Below are 13,712 nucleotides of genomic sequence, written 5' to 3' on the forward strand. Positions count from 1 at the left end.
TTCCCTCTGCTCAGCGGTCATCCTCACAAATTATAGGAGCTGGAGTGAAACCGTTCTCCAAACTAAGTCTGGAGTTGACATTCAATTACTGTTAAGAGAAGGTAAATGTTACTATGGGCCAATCCTGATGCCTGCAGTCCTGTGCGTAAAGCTGCTCACATTCATGGGAATGCTCATACGAGTAAGAAACTACTGTTTCTTAGGAAAAGGTCTGCAGGATTGAGTCCCTGAATCGCTGAACTCCTTTGCAAGAAAGCATACAAGAAAAGCATACTGGTTCCTTTTCTCTAAGGTTTCATCAGTATAATTCTAAGAGAGAAAGAGACAGGGTCAGCTGCTCAGTTTCAGCACCTCAAGCATTCTGATCCCCAAATTAAAGAAGTCTCTGCTCTGCCTTGGGCTACTGTGACCAGGCCTGGAAAAGTCTGTTGGACAGTCTTTATCATCCGGAAGCAGTGGTTTGCCATTACAGCATGGAGAGCCTCTGTTTAATGCTGTGAAGGCTGCATCCCAGGCAGGAATTGTGAAGACTGTGTTCAGCCATAAGCAGAAATTATTCTGAAAACACTTCAGAGCAATTGCAGTTTAAATGATGATTTTAACTTGACATTTGAGGTGAAAAAAAAATGATTACATTAAATAAATAGCAAAGAATCAATGTCCCTGCACAAACATAATGTATGAAGCATCCCTCGCAAATTACTGCCCTTTAGGTTATGTCAGATGTTTAAAGGAACCCTTTAGAGCTAAAATACAGTACTCTGAAATGAGGTTAGAAAAATTTAAAAACGACTAATGGAAAGTGTGTACAATGCTCTCTTTAAAACAAATTTCCCACCTGGGTAGCTTAGGAGCACGAGGCCTCAATAGACATACAGCCGATCTGAAATGGTCGCAAATTACTGCCCTTTAGGTTATGTCAGATGTTTAAAGGAACCCTTTAGAGCTAAAATACAGTACTCTGAAATGAGGTTAGAAAAATTTAAAAACGACTAATGGAAAGTGTGTACAATGCTCTCTTTAAAACAAATTTCCCACCTGGGTAGCTTAGGAGCACGAGGCCTCAATAGACATACAGCCGATCTGAAATGGCAGCAGGCATGTGTGTCATGATCTGCATGCGCAGCCACCAGTAGTAATCCATGGGGTGGTAGCGGGTGTAAGGGGTCGTGGAGCTGAGCGCATGGGCAACGCTTTCGATGACCGGTGAGGTGTCTGTCGAGCCGCTGTTGCAGTACGTCTCCATCTTGCTGACCTGCTCATCGAAGTACTTCCTGCCATAGTCTTTGCGCACTATCTCAGGGAGCTCGTCCCACATTTTGTCGGCTATGGCTTTGATTCGCTCGGGGCTGTACAGGTTGGTGGCAGCTATGAAGTTGCCAGGCTCCACGATGCTGACCATTACTCCCTGGGGCTGCATTTCGTACCGCAGGCAGTCGGAGAAGGCTTCCACGCCAAACTTGGTGATGCAGTACGGTGACCGGGCAGGACTGCCCATCCGACCCATCATGCTACTGATGTTCACCACACGACCTAGGCAGAGGCCAGGCAAAGCACAGCTGAGCCGTGGTACCTGATCCAAAGCAGATACCTGACACGTACCACCCAATAGATTTCTGAACGTGCATATCTAAGGGCTGCCTGGCAGACCTGCTGCTGGCTCTATCCAAGCATTGCTGTTCTATGCAACGGCCTTCGGGCAGGAGAACAAGCCCATTGCTTGTGCTCCCTGGCTCGTTATACCTGAGGGCACAGGCACATGGCGATACACAAAGCTCAGCGCTACAGGGAACACAGAAGAGGCTGACAGAACCTGCACGGTGGGAAACAGGATTGCTCAGCAGCAATCAGGGCTGAGCCCAGACATGAAGAAGCTGCAGCAGAGAAAGCCTCTGGCACCAAGGCTGAGCTTGTTTATTTGCAAGTCAAAGGCACAAAATCTAGGAGCCCAATGGTGGCTTATAGTTCTGCCTCTTAAAAGGGAATGGATTGCTCCTGCACCACAATCAGCAGAGCAGTCTAAGTCCACTGCACCCTTTTCTGTGTGACAGCTGGATTATGGCTCCGGGCACAGAGCTGGAGCCTTTCTCCTCTCCAGAAGCCATCCATTTTGTTTGGGAAGACTGCTGGTAGGAGATTGTGGATGCTGCAGTCTAATAAGAGGTTGCAGTTCTCTGTACTTTCTATCAGTGCTCATTGCTGAGTTGGGTTAGAAAAAGAAACTTTGACCACAGAAATGGATACCTTTCCATGGTGTAAGAAATGCTCCCTGGGCCACATACAGCCCAGATCTGCAGCACAGGACTATGAAACCAACATTTTTAATGTCTGTGGATGTCTCAAGGTAAAAAATATTCTCATTTAGTCAGGTAGTTGGCCCCAGTACAGGAAAGCTTTTGCCCCTTTATGCCCGAGACCCATGCGAGCTCCAGCTCTGTGTTCCTTTCTTGTACAAACCTCACCTCTCATATGTTACAAGCTCCCAAAGTAACACAGCGCACAGCTGACAACTTCCTTGCAAGATGCATATCATAGTACGCTGCTGCTGCCCACCCGGCCCAGCACTGGCACAGCTGGTTTTTGTATAGAGGGGAGGATTGCTCCTGGCACTGGAAATTATGGTGAGCTGCAGCTTCTGAACAGGTAAAAGAAGATATGATGGATTAGATCTTGCGAGGGATGTTGCAGGAGAAGGCAGCACAGATGGGAAAGAAATAATAACTGGTTTTCAGGACTGCTGCCTTGCTGTGTAACTCCGAGTGGTTAGGAAATCTGTCATTTGTGTGTATGCTGTGGGTCACATTCTCTCTGTAAAGGTATGAAGGTGGCCAATGGTGCAGAGACAAGCTTAATACATCTTTTGGCCTCTAACACAGCAAGACACGGGGCAGGACGGGAGACCTGCTCCAGGAAGTGCCGGTCCGGAGGAGATCACTCACCCTTTGACCTCCGGATGAGTGGGAGGAAAGCCTTGGTGGTTCGCACAGTCCCCCACAGATTCACTTCAGCTACCTCCATGTAGGTGTCCATGCTTGTGAACTCTACTTCCCCGAATGTGGAGATCCCAGCATTGTTAACCAGCCCCCAGAGCCCTGGAAGACAAAATCAAGCAGAAAGCTTTCCCTCTGGGACACTAATGAGAGCAGCTTGGAAAAGGCCTTGCTAATAGATTACGGAACCACACAACAGAGCTTTTCATTAAGACCTGTAAAGATGAAAGCCAGACAGAGGAGAGTGCAGAACGAACCTCAGCCTCCTGAGCAAATATAACCACAATCAGGATCTGACTGTACTGCCCAACACTGCAGCCACAAAGTACCACGAATAAGGCTCCCCAGGAAGTTCTGAGCCAACAAACAGAGAACTTCAGCCTTGTCTAAGCTGTTCTCCTTGCCATTCTCTTTTTATCCATCATGATTTTTTAAAAGAAGCAAAATATAGTCTCTAAATGCAAATAATAAGAATAGGAAAGACCTTGTAAGAAACAAAAAAGTAATTCTTTCAAAGTAAAATCCCTTGTGTCACCATAAGAACTAGAATGTCGGCAATGCTGGGAAGGGGGATGTGGGCATGGGTGGACATGGGTGGGCACACATGCCACGGCCTCTCCCTTTTATTCTGCTGCAACCAAGATGGCAACAACTGAAGCTACCAACTCATTTGGCAATGAAAAGAAAGATTTAAAAGGAATTTGGAACCAAATGAACTCACTTCATATAATATTCTAATTGCAAAGGAAACAGACTGAGAAAGGTCCGGGATGGCTTCTCTCTGCTGTGTAGAAAAACTCACTGTTATCTGTTGACTGACTGCGTCCAGATTTGTGTTCTCAGAAGCAGCCCCCAAAAGGCAACTTCATCCTAGCCTATGCTTGAGAATACAGGGCTAGAAAACTTAATTTATATAGAAGATTCATATATAAAAATTAAATACAAAGAAAAGTAAAAGAAATAGGTTTATGCAAAATCCAACATAAAACATTACTGGTGGTTCTGCTTTTAAACAACCTTCATGGGTTAAAGTGTGGATGTTCTACAGGGGAAAAATGTAGTTCACCAAAGGGTGGAAAGATTTCAGGAATGCATGAGCAACTGGGATTTTCACAGTACTGGAGCAGAATTTGCTGTCATCACCTCAGCAGAATGAGGTAGGCAGGCTAAGAAAGTCAGTTACAGCTACCCCCAGAACTCTGAAATCTGTAATATATGGTAATATCTGCAATGGCATTAATTAATACTCAGCTGGCTTCATGGGAAATCCTTTGGGAAACCTGTCCATTTCCCTTGCCTTTCAAAAGTTTTCGGGAGACATTTCTGCTGCTAATCCCCAATCTTTGGGCACTGGCCAGGTTTTAGAACATAAAGGGAGTCAGAATAAACTTCAGGTCACAGGAATAAAGCACTAATCCCAGGGCCTCGAACACCACCCTGATTTCTGCTAATTTCTCCCTATAGAAGCTTGTGGAGAAAAAAGCAGTTTTCTTTGTAGATGGTGTCTGAAGTGGGAAGCTGCTTTCTGATATGACACAACATTTAAGCAGGCCATTTGCTCTGCGCTGCTGCTCCTCAAAGCTTTGTGCCCTTCAATCATACGCTCAGCTTGTGAAATATGCCCTGAAAATGCTCTCAGAGCCCAGCTGAGGGAGCTCCTGCCACCTATGTGACCTCAGAGCCCATTGCATGCACCTACCTTTCTCTGGGTCCTCCAGGCTGCTATTCACGTGCTCCACTGCTCGGTCCACTTCTTTGCTGTCACAGACATTGAGCTGGACAGTTCTCATTCGATCACTTTTCATGTTGTCCAGATCCTTGGAGCCACCATCTCCTTTGACCTAGAGGGGAAGAAAGTGCTGGTTTGAATCTGGCCAAAGAGCTTGTGTAGAAGATCAAATGCATATCAGCCATCAAATCAAGCAAAAGAGTGCACAGGGCAGTCACAGAATAATCAGGACAGTCCTGCAGCTCTGCGGATGGGGAACAGACAGGACTGCTCCTGCAGCAGAACACCATTCCTCGAGCGTCTCCATCTGACCATGAGCCCTGCCACCAAGTCAGCTGGGGCAAACTGCTTTGACCACCAAGAAAGCAGCCAGAGCTGGATCTGCCCCAGCAAGGCAACTTTTGCCCAGTACAAGCTCCTGAGATCAAGCTATGCCCCACTACTGCAGTGGTGGGAATGTGGTGCCATCCTCACTTTCGCTTGCATACAAGCAAAATAGCTTGGCGAGGGAATGATATAAAATAGCCGGTGAGTGGCTGCACATGTACGTTGCATGTGCTTCTCAATCACGTTGCCAGCTCTGGGAGTGACAGTCCTAGAAGAGAGACTGCCTGCCCACTACTCTCTCCCTTCGGTTGATCTATGCACGCAGGTCCCACTGCCTGGAAACCTACCTACTGCCTTCAACAGACTCCTACAGAGTCTGATCATCAGATGCCTGGACAGGTTGCCTCCTAGCAATTCCCACCAGCATCTTACTCTTTTCTCTGCCTCCCCCCATGAGCTTTTTCTCACTCCCGTTTCCCATCTCCACTCCTTTTTTGCCAGCTTAGAACAACAGATTTCCCCAGTATACACAGATCCACTCACAGCCCAGCCATGTAACTGTGGCCAACCCTCGAGATACCTTTCAGATGGGCTAGACGCTGCTAGCAACAAGGCTGCCATGCCCAGAGGTAGTCCCTTCACAGTGGTGAAGCCTGGCTATGGTGGTTCCAGGACACAGACATGGGATATTAATATGAGTTTGGGACTACCCCTGAATCACTCCCATGGTTATAAGCTACTGGACTGTGCTGGCCACTCCACGGTACTTTTGTAAGAGGATGGTGAGGTCTAGCTCTGAAAATAATCACTCTTTGGGAGCATCCCTGTCTTTGCTGTAAGAAACCCCCTCTGTCCCCCTCAACATCATCCCTCACTAGAAATCTTTTACTCCCCATTAACAGGCTAGCCATGGAGCATGTCCCACAGGATCATCTGACGGCTGCTCAGCTCTTCTTCCCCCATCACTCAACCCTCCAGGTAGCCCCAATTGCTGTGTCAGCATCAGCAGGCAAGCATCATTCACTCCTGAGCTTTTACAAGGCAGATGTGATAGACAAGGCTTTTTTGGATAGATAGTTTTTTTTCCTCTGACCTGGAACAGGTCAGTTCTTCATGGCAGGGCTGTTTCCTGACAGCTGAATGACATTAGCTCATTCTAAACACCTCGAGCCACAGGCGCTCCCTGTCAGAGACTATCAGTAGTCAGCTGTCAATGAGATGGTGCTCGTCTCCGCAGTCTGAACCCAGGCTGCCCATTTGCCACCCCCAGAGTGAGAGCCCCCTTCAGACATCACACTTTAGATATCACATGAGGGTGGCCATACATCCCCCTGTCTCTGTGCCACCTGGTCTTCCAAAACACCTTCTCTTGGCTCCTCTCATTCCTGGGCTTATCTGCTGTGCTCACAAACAGTTCACTAAAGTACCTGATGTCTCCTCTGTCTTCTTCTCCACCCTTCCTTATTCCACTGCAGACTGTTAATACCGGTTAGCGTTTGTCCTTAAGAAAAGGCAACTACTGCACTCTCTTCACGCGGAAGCATAACACATAGAAAATGGAGCAGTTAAAAGTCCCATGCACAGCTTAGTGGTGTTTGCGTCTAATGGCGACTGAAAATAGTTTTGTGCTAAGTTTGCTGCCCACTCAAAGGCACTGTGGTGCCGAAGTCAGTGTGTATGGCAAAACATTGAAAAGCATACAAGTGGCACATGTGGGAACGCCAATAGGGAATCAGCAAATGCAAGCATGCAAGTCCCTTGGAAACAGCAGATATGGCTAAAGGGAAGAGGAAGAACAATAAGGCCAAGGTGCTTCTTTCCTCGATCCCAGGTCTGCGAGGTGCTACAAAATCTCTGGGCCACAGCAACACACCAACCTCCGAGGCCTCGTAAGCTCTACGGGGATCTTCACAGCATCCTCTTCTTCCACCCTTACAGGGTTGGCTCAGCAAGCCAACATCCCTCCTGCCCTCCCACCCACATGCAGCTAGGTGCTTGGACAGGGACCCCTGGGCTGGGATCTGGAGCTTGGACTCTGGGCATTAACCCAGACCCACAGGGCCATTCCCTTGGCTCTTCAGAAAGGGCAGATGGGTGGTATTTAAGTCAGGCACCCTGTGATTGTGTCATGCTCTCCCGGCATGGGACGCAGCCTGTCCCACAACCCCCGGGCCCATACACAGCAGTAGAAGGACCTTCTCATGCTACGCCAAGAGACCAGTACATCTCTGCTGTCAGTCCCAGGGTCCACTGGCCCCATGGTAAGAGGACCCAGCTCTTGCAAAAAGCACACCGCTGCCTCATCTTCCTCTTTCCATAGTCACCTTCTAGGGCCCATGGGCTTCAGCTTGTATCTTTATCAGTGTTTCCTTGAAGTGGTATGTAACACCCTGTGGCTCTGAGCACTCTTGTTGAGCCCTACAGTAACTGGCCTGCATGCTGGCTTGCTCAGATAACCTCTGCCTTATCATCCCCCTGCAAGCCCCAACAGGCCTAAGCACACAAAGCAAAGCAAACAGGGGTTCCACCACACTCCTGACAGCCGTGACAAACATCACATATGTCCACTGGTAACAGATACTGATGGAAAAATACCTTCTTCATCTTGTGTCAGCTGGCTCCTCCAGCTATTAACCAAAGAGGGAAAAATAAGACAGCTGCAGCGTGATCGTTCATTGGATCCAGTCTACCACTGTCTTTTGGCAATGAAGCATCAACACAACTCTCACACGAATATATTTGCCAGTGAAAATGTTAGGAGGAATGTGTGTGAAATAGCACACTTAGCACAGATCCATCCTTGGGCTCCCCTTAGTCGTGACTCTGAACACTTCTCTCAGGTTTCCTTCAGTAAAAATACAGTCAGGCGCTCAGGATCTGGCCACTCTAGGAAACCTTTCCTGATGAAGAGTCAGCACTGCACACACTTTTAATCTGCAATAAGGACATGACGTTCCTAAGAACAGTGCGTACCCTGAGGACACGATGGCTCCCCAAGCTGGAGTATGCTTCTGATGTGCAGCTGTGAAAAACAGTCCCATGAAAGTAACACTGAAGTTTCATAGTAATTTCCTCTCTGTCAGGGCTAGGTCAAATACACCCCCAAGCAAAAGATGATGCTTATTTCTACCTCCACTTCTATCTGGCATCTAAAAACACACCAGGCTTTTTCTGTCCCTAAAATCAGCACCAACAATATTTACACTCTGATCAGAAGTCTGCTTGTGATTTTGCTAGTGAAGCCTGTGGCACAATGAGAAATCAGCTCTGTCTCCTGGAGTTGTTTTAGTTCAACAGAGCAGTTCTACATAAAGTATATGGCCTGAAGACACATAGGATGCCAACGTGTTAACTAAGGAGCTTTGGCATTTTACAGTGTTTTTCTGATTGTAACTGCTGTTACCAGCCTTGCCATAGTCACACAGATTTTGGAACATGGAATGTGAGTCCAGCTAAAGAAGCAATATTTAATTACACAGTGATACAGCAAAGCTTTCTGCTGATTTTTGGTGAGGAAATAAATATTGATCCTAAAGCCTAAAAGAGTTCTGGCATGCTGCTGCATGTCATCTTATGCTAAAATTGTCAGAGGCCAAGATTTTCCACTAACATGCATTCAGTAGAATGAGTACTGAAGACAGGAAAATCGAAGGGAGGTTTCAGTGACAGTTAAAGACATGCTCACTGAAAATCGTGTCTTTCTGGCAGCTCAGGCAGAGGAAGTGAAACCCAGAAGTAACTTTGCAGCTCTGAAATTTTTGGCTCCTGTCAACATAGAGGCAGGTTATTATTCTAAACAGTGGTTTTTAAGTCTGCAACGTTCTTCTATTCTCTAATGTTGATATTCAGTTACAAAAGCTGAGTAGAAACATCTGCAGAAAAAGTACTCATCTACCCTCTCCTTGACACCTTTTGAAAAGCAGCAGTTTGTAAGAAGTGTCTTGTTCTGCTCTGAAGCCTGTAGAGGGAGCCCAGGTTAATAAATAAACCCTTGACTCAAAGCTGAGACACCACAAGGGACACCACATCGAAACACAAACTTCTCTTTTGACAAAATGCAGCAGAAAGAAACTAATAATTTAAGCAAAACTTAGTAATAATGGAAAAATTAACAGCTGAAAGAGTATTGATAACATTAAAAAACACCTGGCAAATTCTCTTTAAATAATATAACTATTCAAGATACATTTATAGTGATGAGTGAGCTAAAAGATCAAAATAACTGACCCACCCCAGGATATCCCGAGGAGTAAGTTTGTTTCTGTTGGGAAATGGCCATGCAGCCAAAAAAGTGCAGTGCTTCATAAGGAGAGAAAAGGTAACGCTCTCTCCTATTCTCCATGACCAGGCATCTCTGACTGCCATACAGAGCGCTCCTGGAGAGTGTATCAGGACTGCGTCACGAAGCTATTTGTGGCCTCATTCTGTTCTCATTTGCACTAGTGGAACTCTGTTGCCTTCACAAGTGATTTCAGGAGACCCTCAATACACACTGAGGCATGGCTGTACTCATGAATATAGAAAAATATGCTCATACCACATGCCATAAAATCACTGGTGGCTTGGTGTGTGTCACAATCAATCAAAATAAACCCTGCGTAAATATGTATAGTCTGAGAGCAGGGCCAAAGGTCCAGTCTCAACCTGATCCCAAAATTTGCTTATAAAATCAGATTTGAGGTTCCAGTCCATCAGATATGGAACAGACCACAATGTTGGGATTCAAATAAGAACCTCCATAGATACCGTTCAGTCCTGGTTCTGGTCTAGACCAGGTTATGCTCTATGAAATTCAAGCACCCACGTCTTTCTCTTTGGGCTACCAACCACCCTCCCTCTCCTTGGCAGAAAGCTGTACAGAGTGGAGAGGGAAGGCTGGATTTGCTACGTGGCTGTGCATGTGCCACAGGTGAAGAATACAGTTTTTGTTTTCCCTACCTTTTGCAGGCAGCCAGCATAAATAATGAAGCCTTTGGCATGGAGGTGCTTGGCCAAGGCAAATCCAAACCCTGAGTCACAACCTGTTATAAGCACAGCTCTGCTGCCAATCTGCAAAACAAAACAGAACAAAACACACTGGAATTGAGTATTTGAAATCAGTGATTTGCAGTGCACAGAACAAAACCATGTCCTTGGCCAGGAGCAGTCTGTTCCAGGGATGTTCTCTACACTCATTGCCAGCTACTGCCACCCAGTGCCTCCTGCAGACAAGCAACGAAGGTTTCATACCGAGTTCACTCAAGTGAGGCAGGATCACTGTCCTCCCAACACAAAGAGAAGTTCAGCACCTCTGGCAACAGACTCTCAAGGCAAAGAGTCCAAGCAAACCACCATTCTCCGGCAGTTCACACCCATCTTGAAATCTGAAAATATACCAGACAGTTCCCAAGAAATGTTTTCCCTTCAGCAGGAAAGCAGGCAGGAGTCCACTATTCTGTGCCATGCAGCCCATAGGGTGTGGGGAAGATAGCTTGACTGAAGAAAGGATATGGATTAACCTTATTGACTGCTCACTCATCTTTCTCTCTCTAGCACATAAACCCTCTAGTGCTGGGTTTTAAAAGCTAAGGAGAATCAAGTGGGTTTAATATTTGAAATTAAGACCAAATGGTCATCAGTCTTTTTGTTTGTTTTTTGGCCTTCTTATTTTTCCAACTTACAATTTAAATAGGAGAAGTACACCTCCTTCCTTCTCCAAACACGTTCTTCTAACCCAAAGAGAGGCAGCAGTTAAGTGACAGGTTAAAAATTGCATGGTGTATCAGAAATTCCAGCAGCAACAAGTACACATGCAGCAAGGTACTGCTGTCGGTGGGATTAGGTAATAATTACTTGCAATTCATTCCAACTCATCTCTTTTAACAAACTAGAAATTTGGCTTTCCTCAGCATACACAGGGACTGATCAGGGTCACACTGGAAGTCCAGCAGCAATGCAAGGGCCATATCCAAATTCCTCTGAGACTCTGTCCCAGGCTTACGGAGCAATATGTGCATGCTCTAGCACTGCTACGGTGCTGAGTTCTGTGCCACAAGACAGTCAAGAGGGCAAAACATCCCCCTCCTTTTTGTCTGGCACTGTTCTTGGCAAGCTAGCGCCTTCAAGGAAAGGGCTGTTAAAGAAGAGGCCCACTCTCCAGAACAAGAGGTGAGGACATACCGATTTATTTATGTCTCTTTACACAACCATACTCCAGAAAAAGTGCTTTATTAAGAATTTGTCATGCAAATTCTCTCCACTCTAAGGTGGAAGATTTCATCTGCTGAGTGAGTTCCAAAAATAGAAAAACCCAGTAGTCTGATTGTTTATTTCCATCCGTAGCAGCATGTACCGTGCTACGTCAGTGGAAGCTCTGTGCTAGGAAAGAATGTGGAGTATGTTGGAGAGCTCCAGCTTGGAGTCTTTCTGGCAAATCGGGAAGAAGAATTTAGTCACCAGGCTTCAGGGATTTTAAACCCCCAGCTCAGCATAACTAGTTCCTGGAAACCACAATCACACTCACCTGATCGACTTCACTTGCATAAGAGCGGCTGCCACATGGGGACAAGAGAGGGAAGCAAAATCTTTGCACAGGCCTGTTAAAAAAAAAACCCAAACAACAGAATAATCAGGCATGGAATACCTTGTCCGTACCCTGGTGCTGCAGCATACACATGAAAAGGAACGTAGTGTTGCCTATATACATTATGTAGATTGTCATTTGAGAAGATGGAATCCAGTCTACAGTTCTCCTTAGTCTGAGCCTGTGTGTTTCCTACAGTATGAAACATTTGTTTCTCAAAAGACCTTGATGCTATTTCCAGCTGCAGAAGCTCTCTGGATATTAGCAAGAATTCTAAAATAGCTCCCAGTCTGGAGGCACAGACCTGCTTCCACCCGCAAAATAGGCAGTACAGTGTTTTCATTTCCAACAGCAAAACCACTCTCACTTAGAGTTGCACAAAGCTGGGGTAGGGGAAGTTATTCATTTGTCTGATGAAAGTACTCTGCTGTGGCATTGTCTCTTATACTCAGCCTAGGGTCAAATTTGCTTGGATCTATCTCACTGCTTTTACACAAAGCTCCACCCTTCTGTCATTTTGGATGACACTTCTTTGCTGCAGTGACTACCCATTAGATACTCTTAGATTTTATATCCCCTCTTTGCAACTGTTTAAGCTAAGAGACATTACGTCTTTGAGCAATACCTGCCATGCAGATCTGAAGCTCCTCCGCATAGCACGTCTCACCCCCAGGAAGATAAACCATGTTCACAAAGATAGACCAGAGCAAAGCAACAATGACTTCCAGGGAGTGAGATTCTATTTAGAAAAGCTATGCTACCAGTAGCATCACACTGTCTTAGGTCTTGCCCCCATTCATCAAAACTGGGCCTAGACAACACATCAGAGTGACCCTAGCCTCTGTCCCTGCTAGCCACCTCTCTGGACTATATCAGCTTTTTCATTTTTGCTTTGGGCACTGACATTGCCCTCCCAGAGCCTTCTGGCCTTCCCCTAGACTTGCTGTACTTCATCTACCCTCTGGCCCCTCTAACAACATCGATCCTTCAGCAGAGCTTATCTTCGAGGCTGCTCTTCTGTCTTCTAAGTGAATTTGCATAATCATTCACAATTATCTCCTGCTCAGACATCACAGGCGCTCCCAGGGTGACATGTGCTACACTGAACAGCAATCTGCAGACACTCTAGCCTCTGAGCTGCATCTTGGGAAAACAAGGCTAGAAAAAGGGTCTGCTAGGGCAGAAGCTTTAAACCAGATGGGAAAGGAGCTGATTTATACTCAGGCAATGGTGTCCGCTCACCTTCCTGCAACAGTTTAGCTCTTTTTCTAACTTTGAGCGTCACAAGCCCAATCAGCTCTTAAAATAGCTACAGCCAATTTAATTGCTGCAAAGGTCAGTCCCCAGACACAAGTCTCTGTTAACATCACTGACCTGCAATCCTGGCTTGGAACTTTTATCTCAACAATAAGCTGCTTGGTGTGTCTCAAAGTACCCAGAAATGTTCATAACATTTCTTTTAGTTGCATGAACCTGATTTTTATTTTTCAGTGTCATGTCTGGTCCTGCCATTTCACTGCAGAGCACTGATTTGCTGCACTCCATTCACAACAACCTGTAGAGAATAACAACTTGACATTCTGCCTACCTTGACCTGAAGGCAAGGGCATCAAATAGATGCCGGCTGCTGATCAGCAGGGAAAAAAAAAGCGTATGCGATGTTAGCCCCCGACAGTACACTAATGTACCATGAGCCATTTTTGTCATTGCAGAGACCACAACCGAGACTTTTAAAATGCACCAATTGTCCTTGAATTGAATCTGTGCTTGTAAGCATGCATTCACTTTTGTTCAGTTACACGAAAAAGGCAGTCCTCAGCTTGAAGAGTCAAGTACGTAAATGCTACCTCAATGCATTAAGATACTGGTATAGTGACAACACTGCCTTTCAGATGAACAGTTGGATTTCCATTTCAGGTTTAGCAGCTTGTGGGTACTTCAAAAAATGCAACACATTTTTGCCCTGAGTACAAGACGCACAAAGCACAAATACACTGTAAGCAAAACAAAAGAAGAAGAAGGAAGAAAAAAAGAATATGCTGAAAATTCTTTTCTCAAGTTAATAAAGCATTAATTTGTATTTTTAAGGCCACAGCAGATTCCT

The 13,712-nt window shown here is 45.8% G+C and overlaps 1 protein-coding gene across 1 annotated transcript in view; it reads right to left on the minus strand.

The window, feature by feature from the left end:
* Nucleotides 1-247: 247 nt before the first annotated feature.
* BDH1 (3-hydroxybutyrate dehydrogenase, type 1) overlaps nucleotides 248-13,712 on the minus strand; it is a 14,542-nt gene continuing 1,077 nt past the window's right edge. The window contains exons 2-7 of the mRNA XM_009584013.1: nucleotides 11,549-11,621; nucleotides 9,985-10,095; nucleotides 4,690-4,831; nucleotides 2,940-3,092; nucleotides 1,039-1,533; nucleotides 248-838 (exon numbers count right to left, since the gene is read on the minus strand). Of these exons, the coding sequence (XP_009582308.1) occupies nucleotides 1,064-1,533; nucleotides 2,940-3,092; nucleotides 4,690-4,831; nucleotides 9,985-10,095; nucleotides 11,549-11,621 (949 nt within the window). The 3' untranslated portion in view covers nucleotides 248-838; nucleotides 1,039-1,063. The remainder of the gene's footprint in view (nucleotides 839-1,038; nucleotides 1,534-2,939; nucleotides 3,093-4,689; nucleotides 4,832-9,984; nucleotides 10,096-11,548; nucleotides 11,622-13,712) is intronic.

Source organism: Fulmarus glacialis, unplaced genomic scaffold, assembly GCF_000690835.1.
Source record: "Fulmarus glacialis isolate BGI_N327 unplaced genomic scaffold, ASM69083v1 scaffold2648, whole genome shotgun sequence".
Classification (NCBI taxonomy): Eukaryota; Metazoa; Chordata; class Aves; order Procellariiformes; family Procellariidae; genus Fulmarus; species Fulmarus glacialis.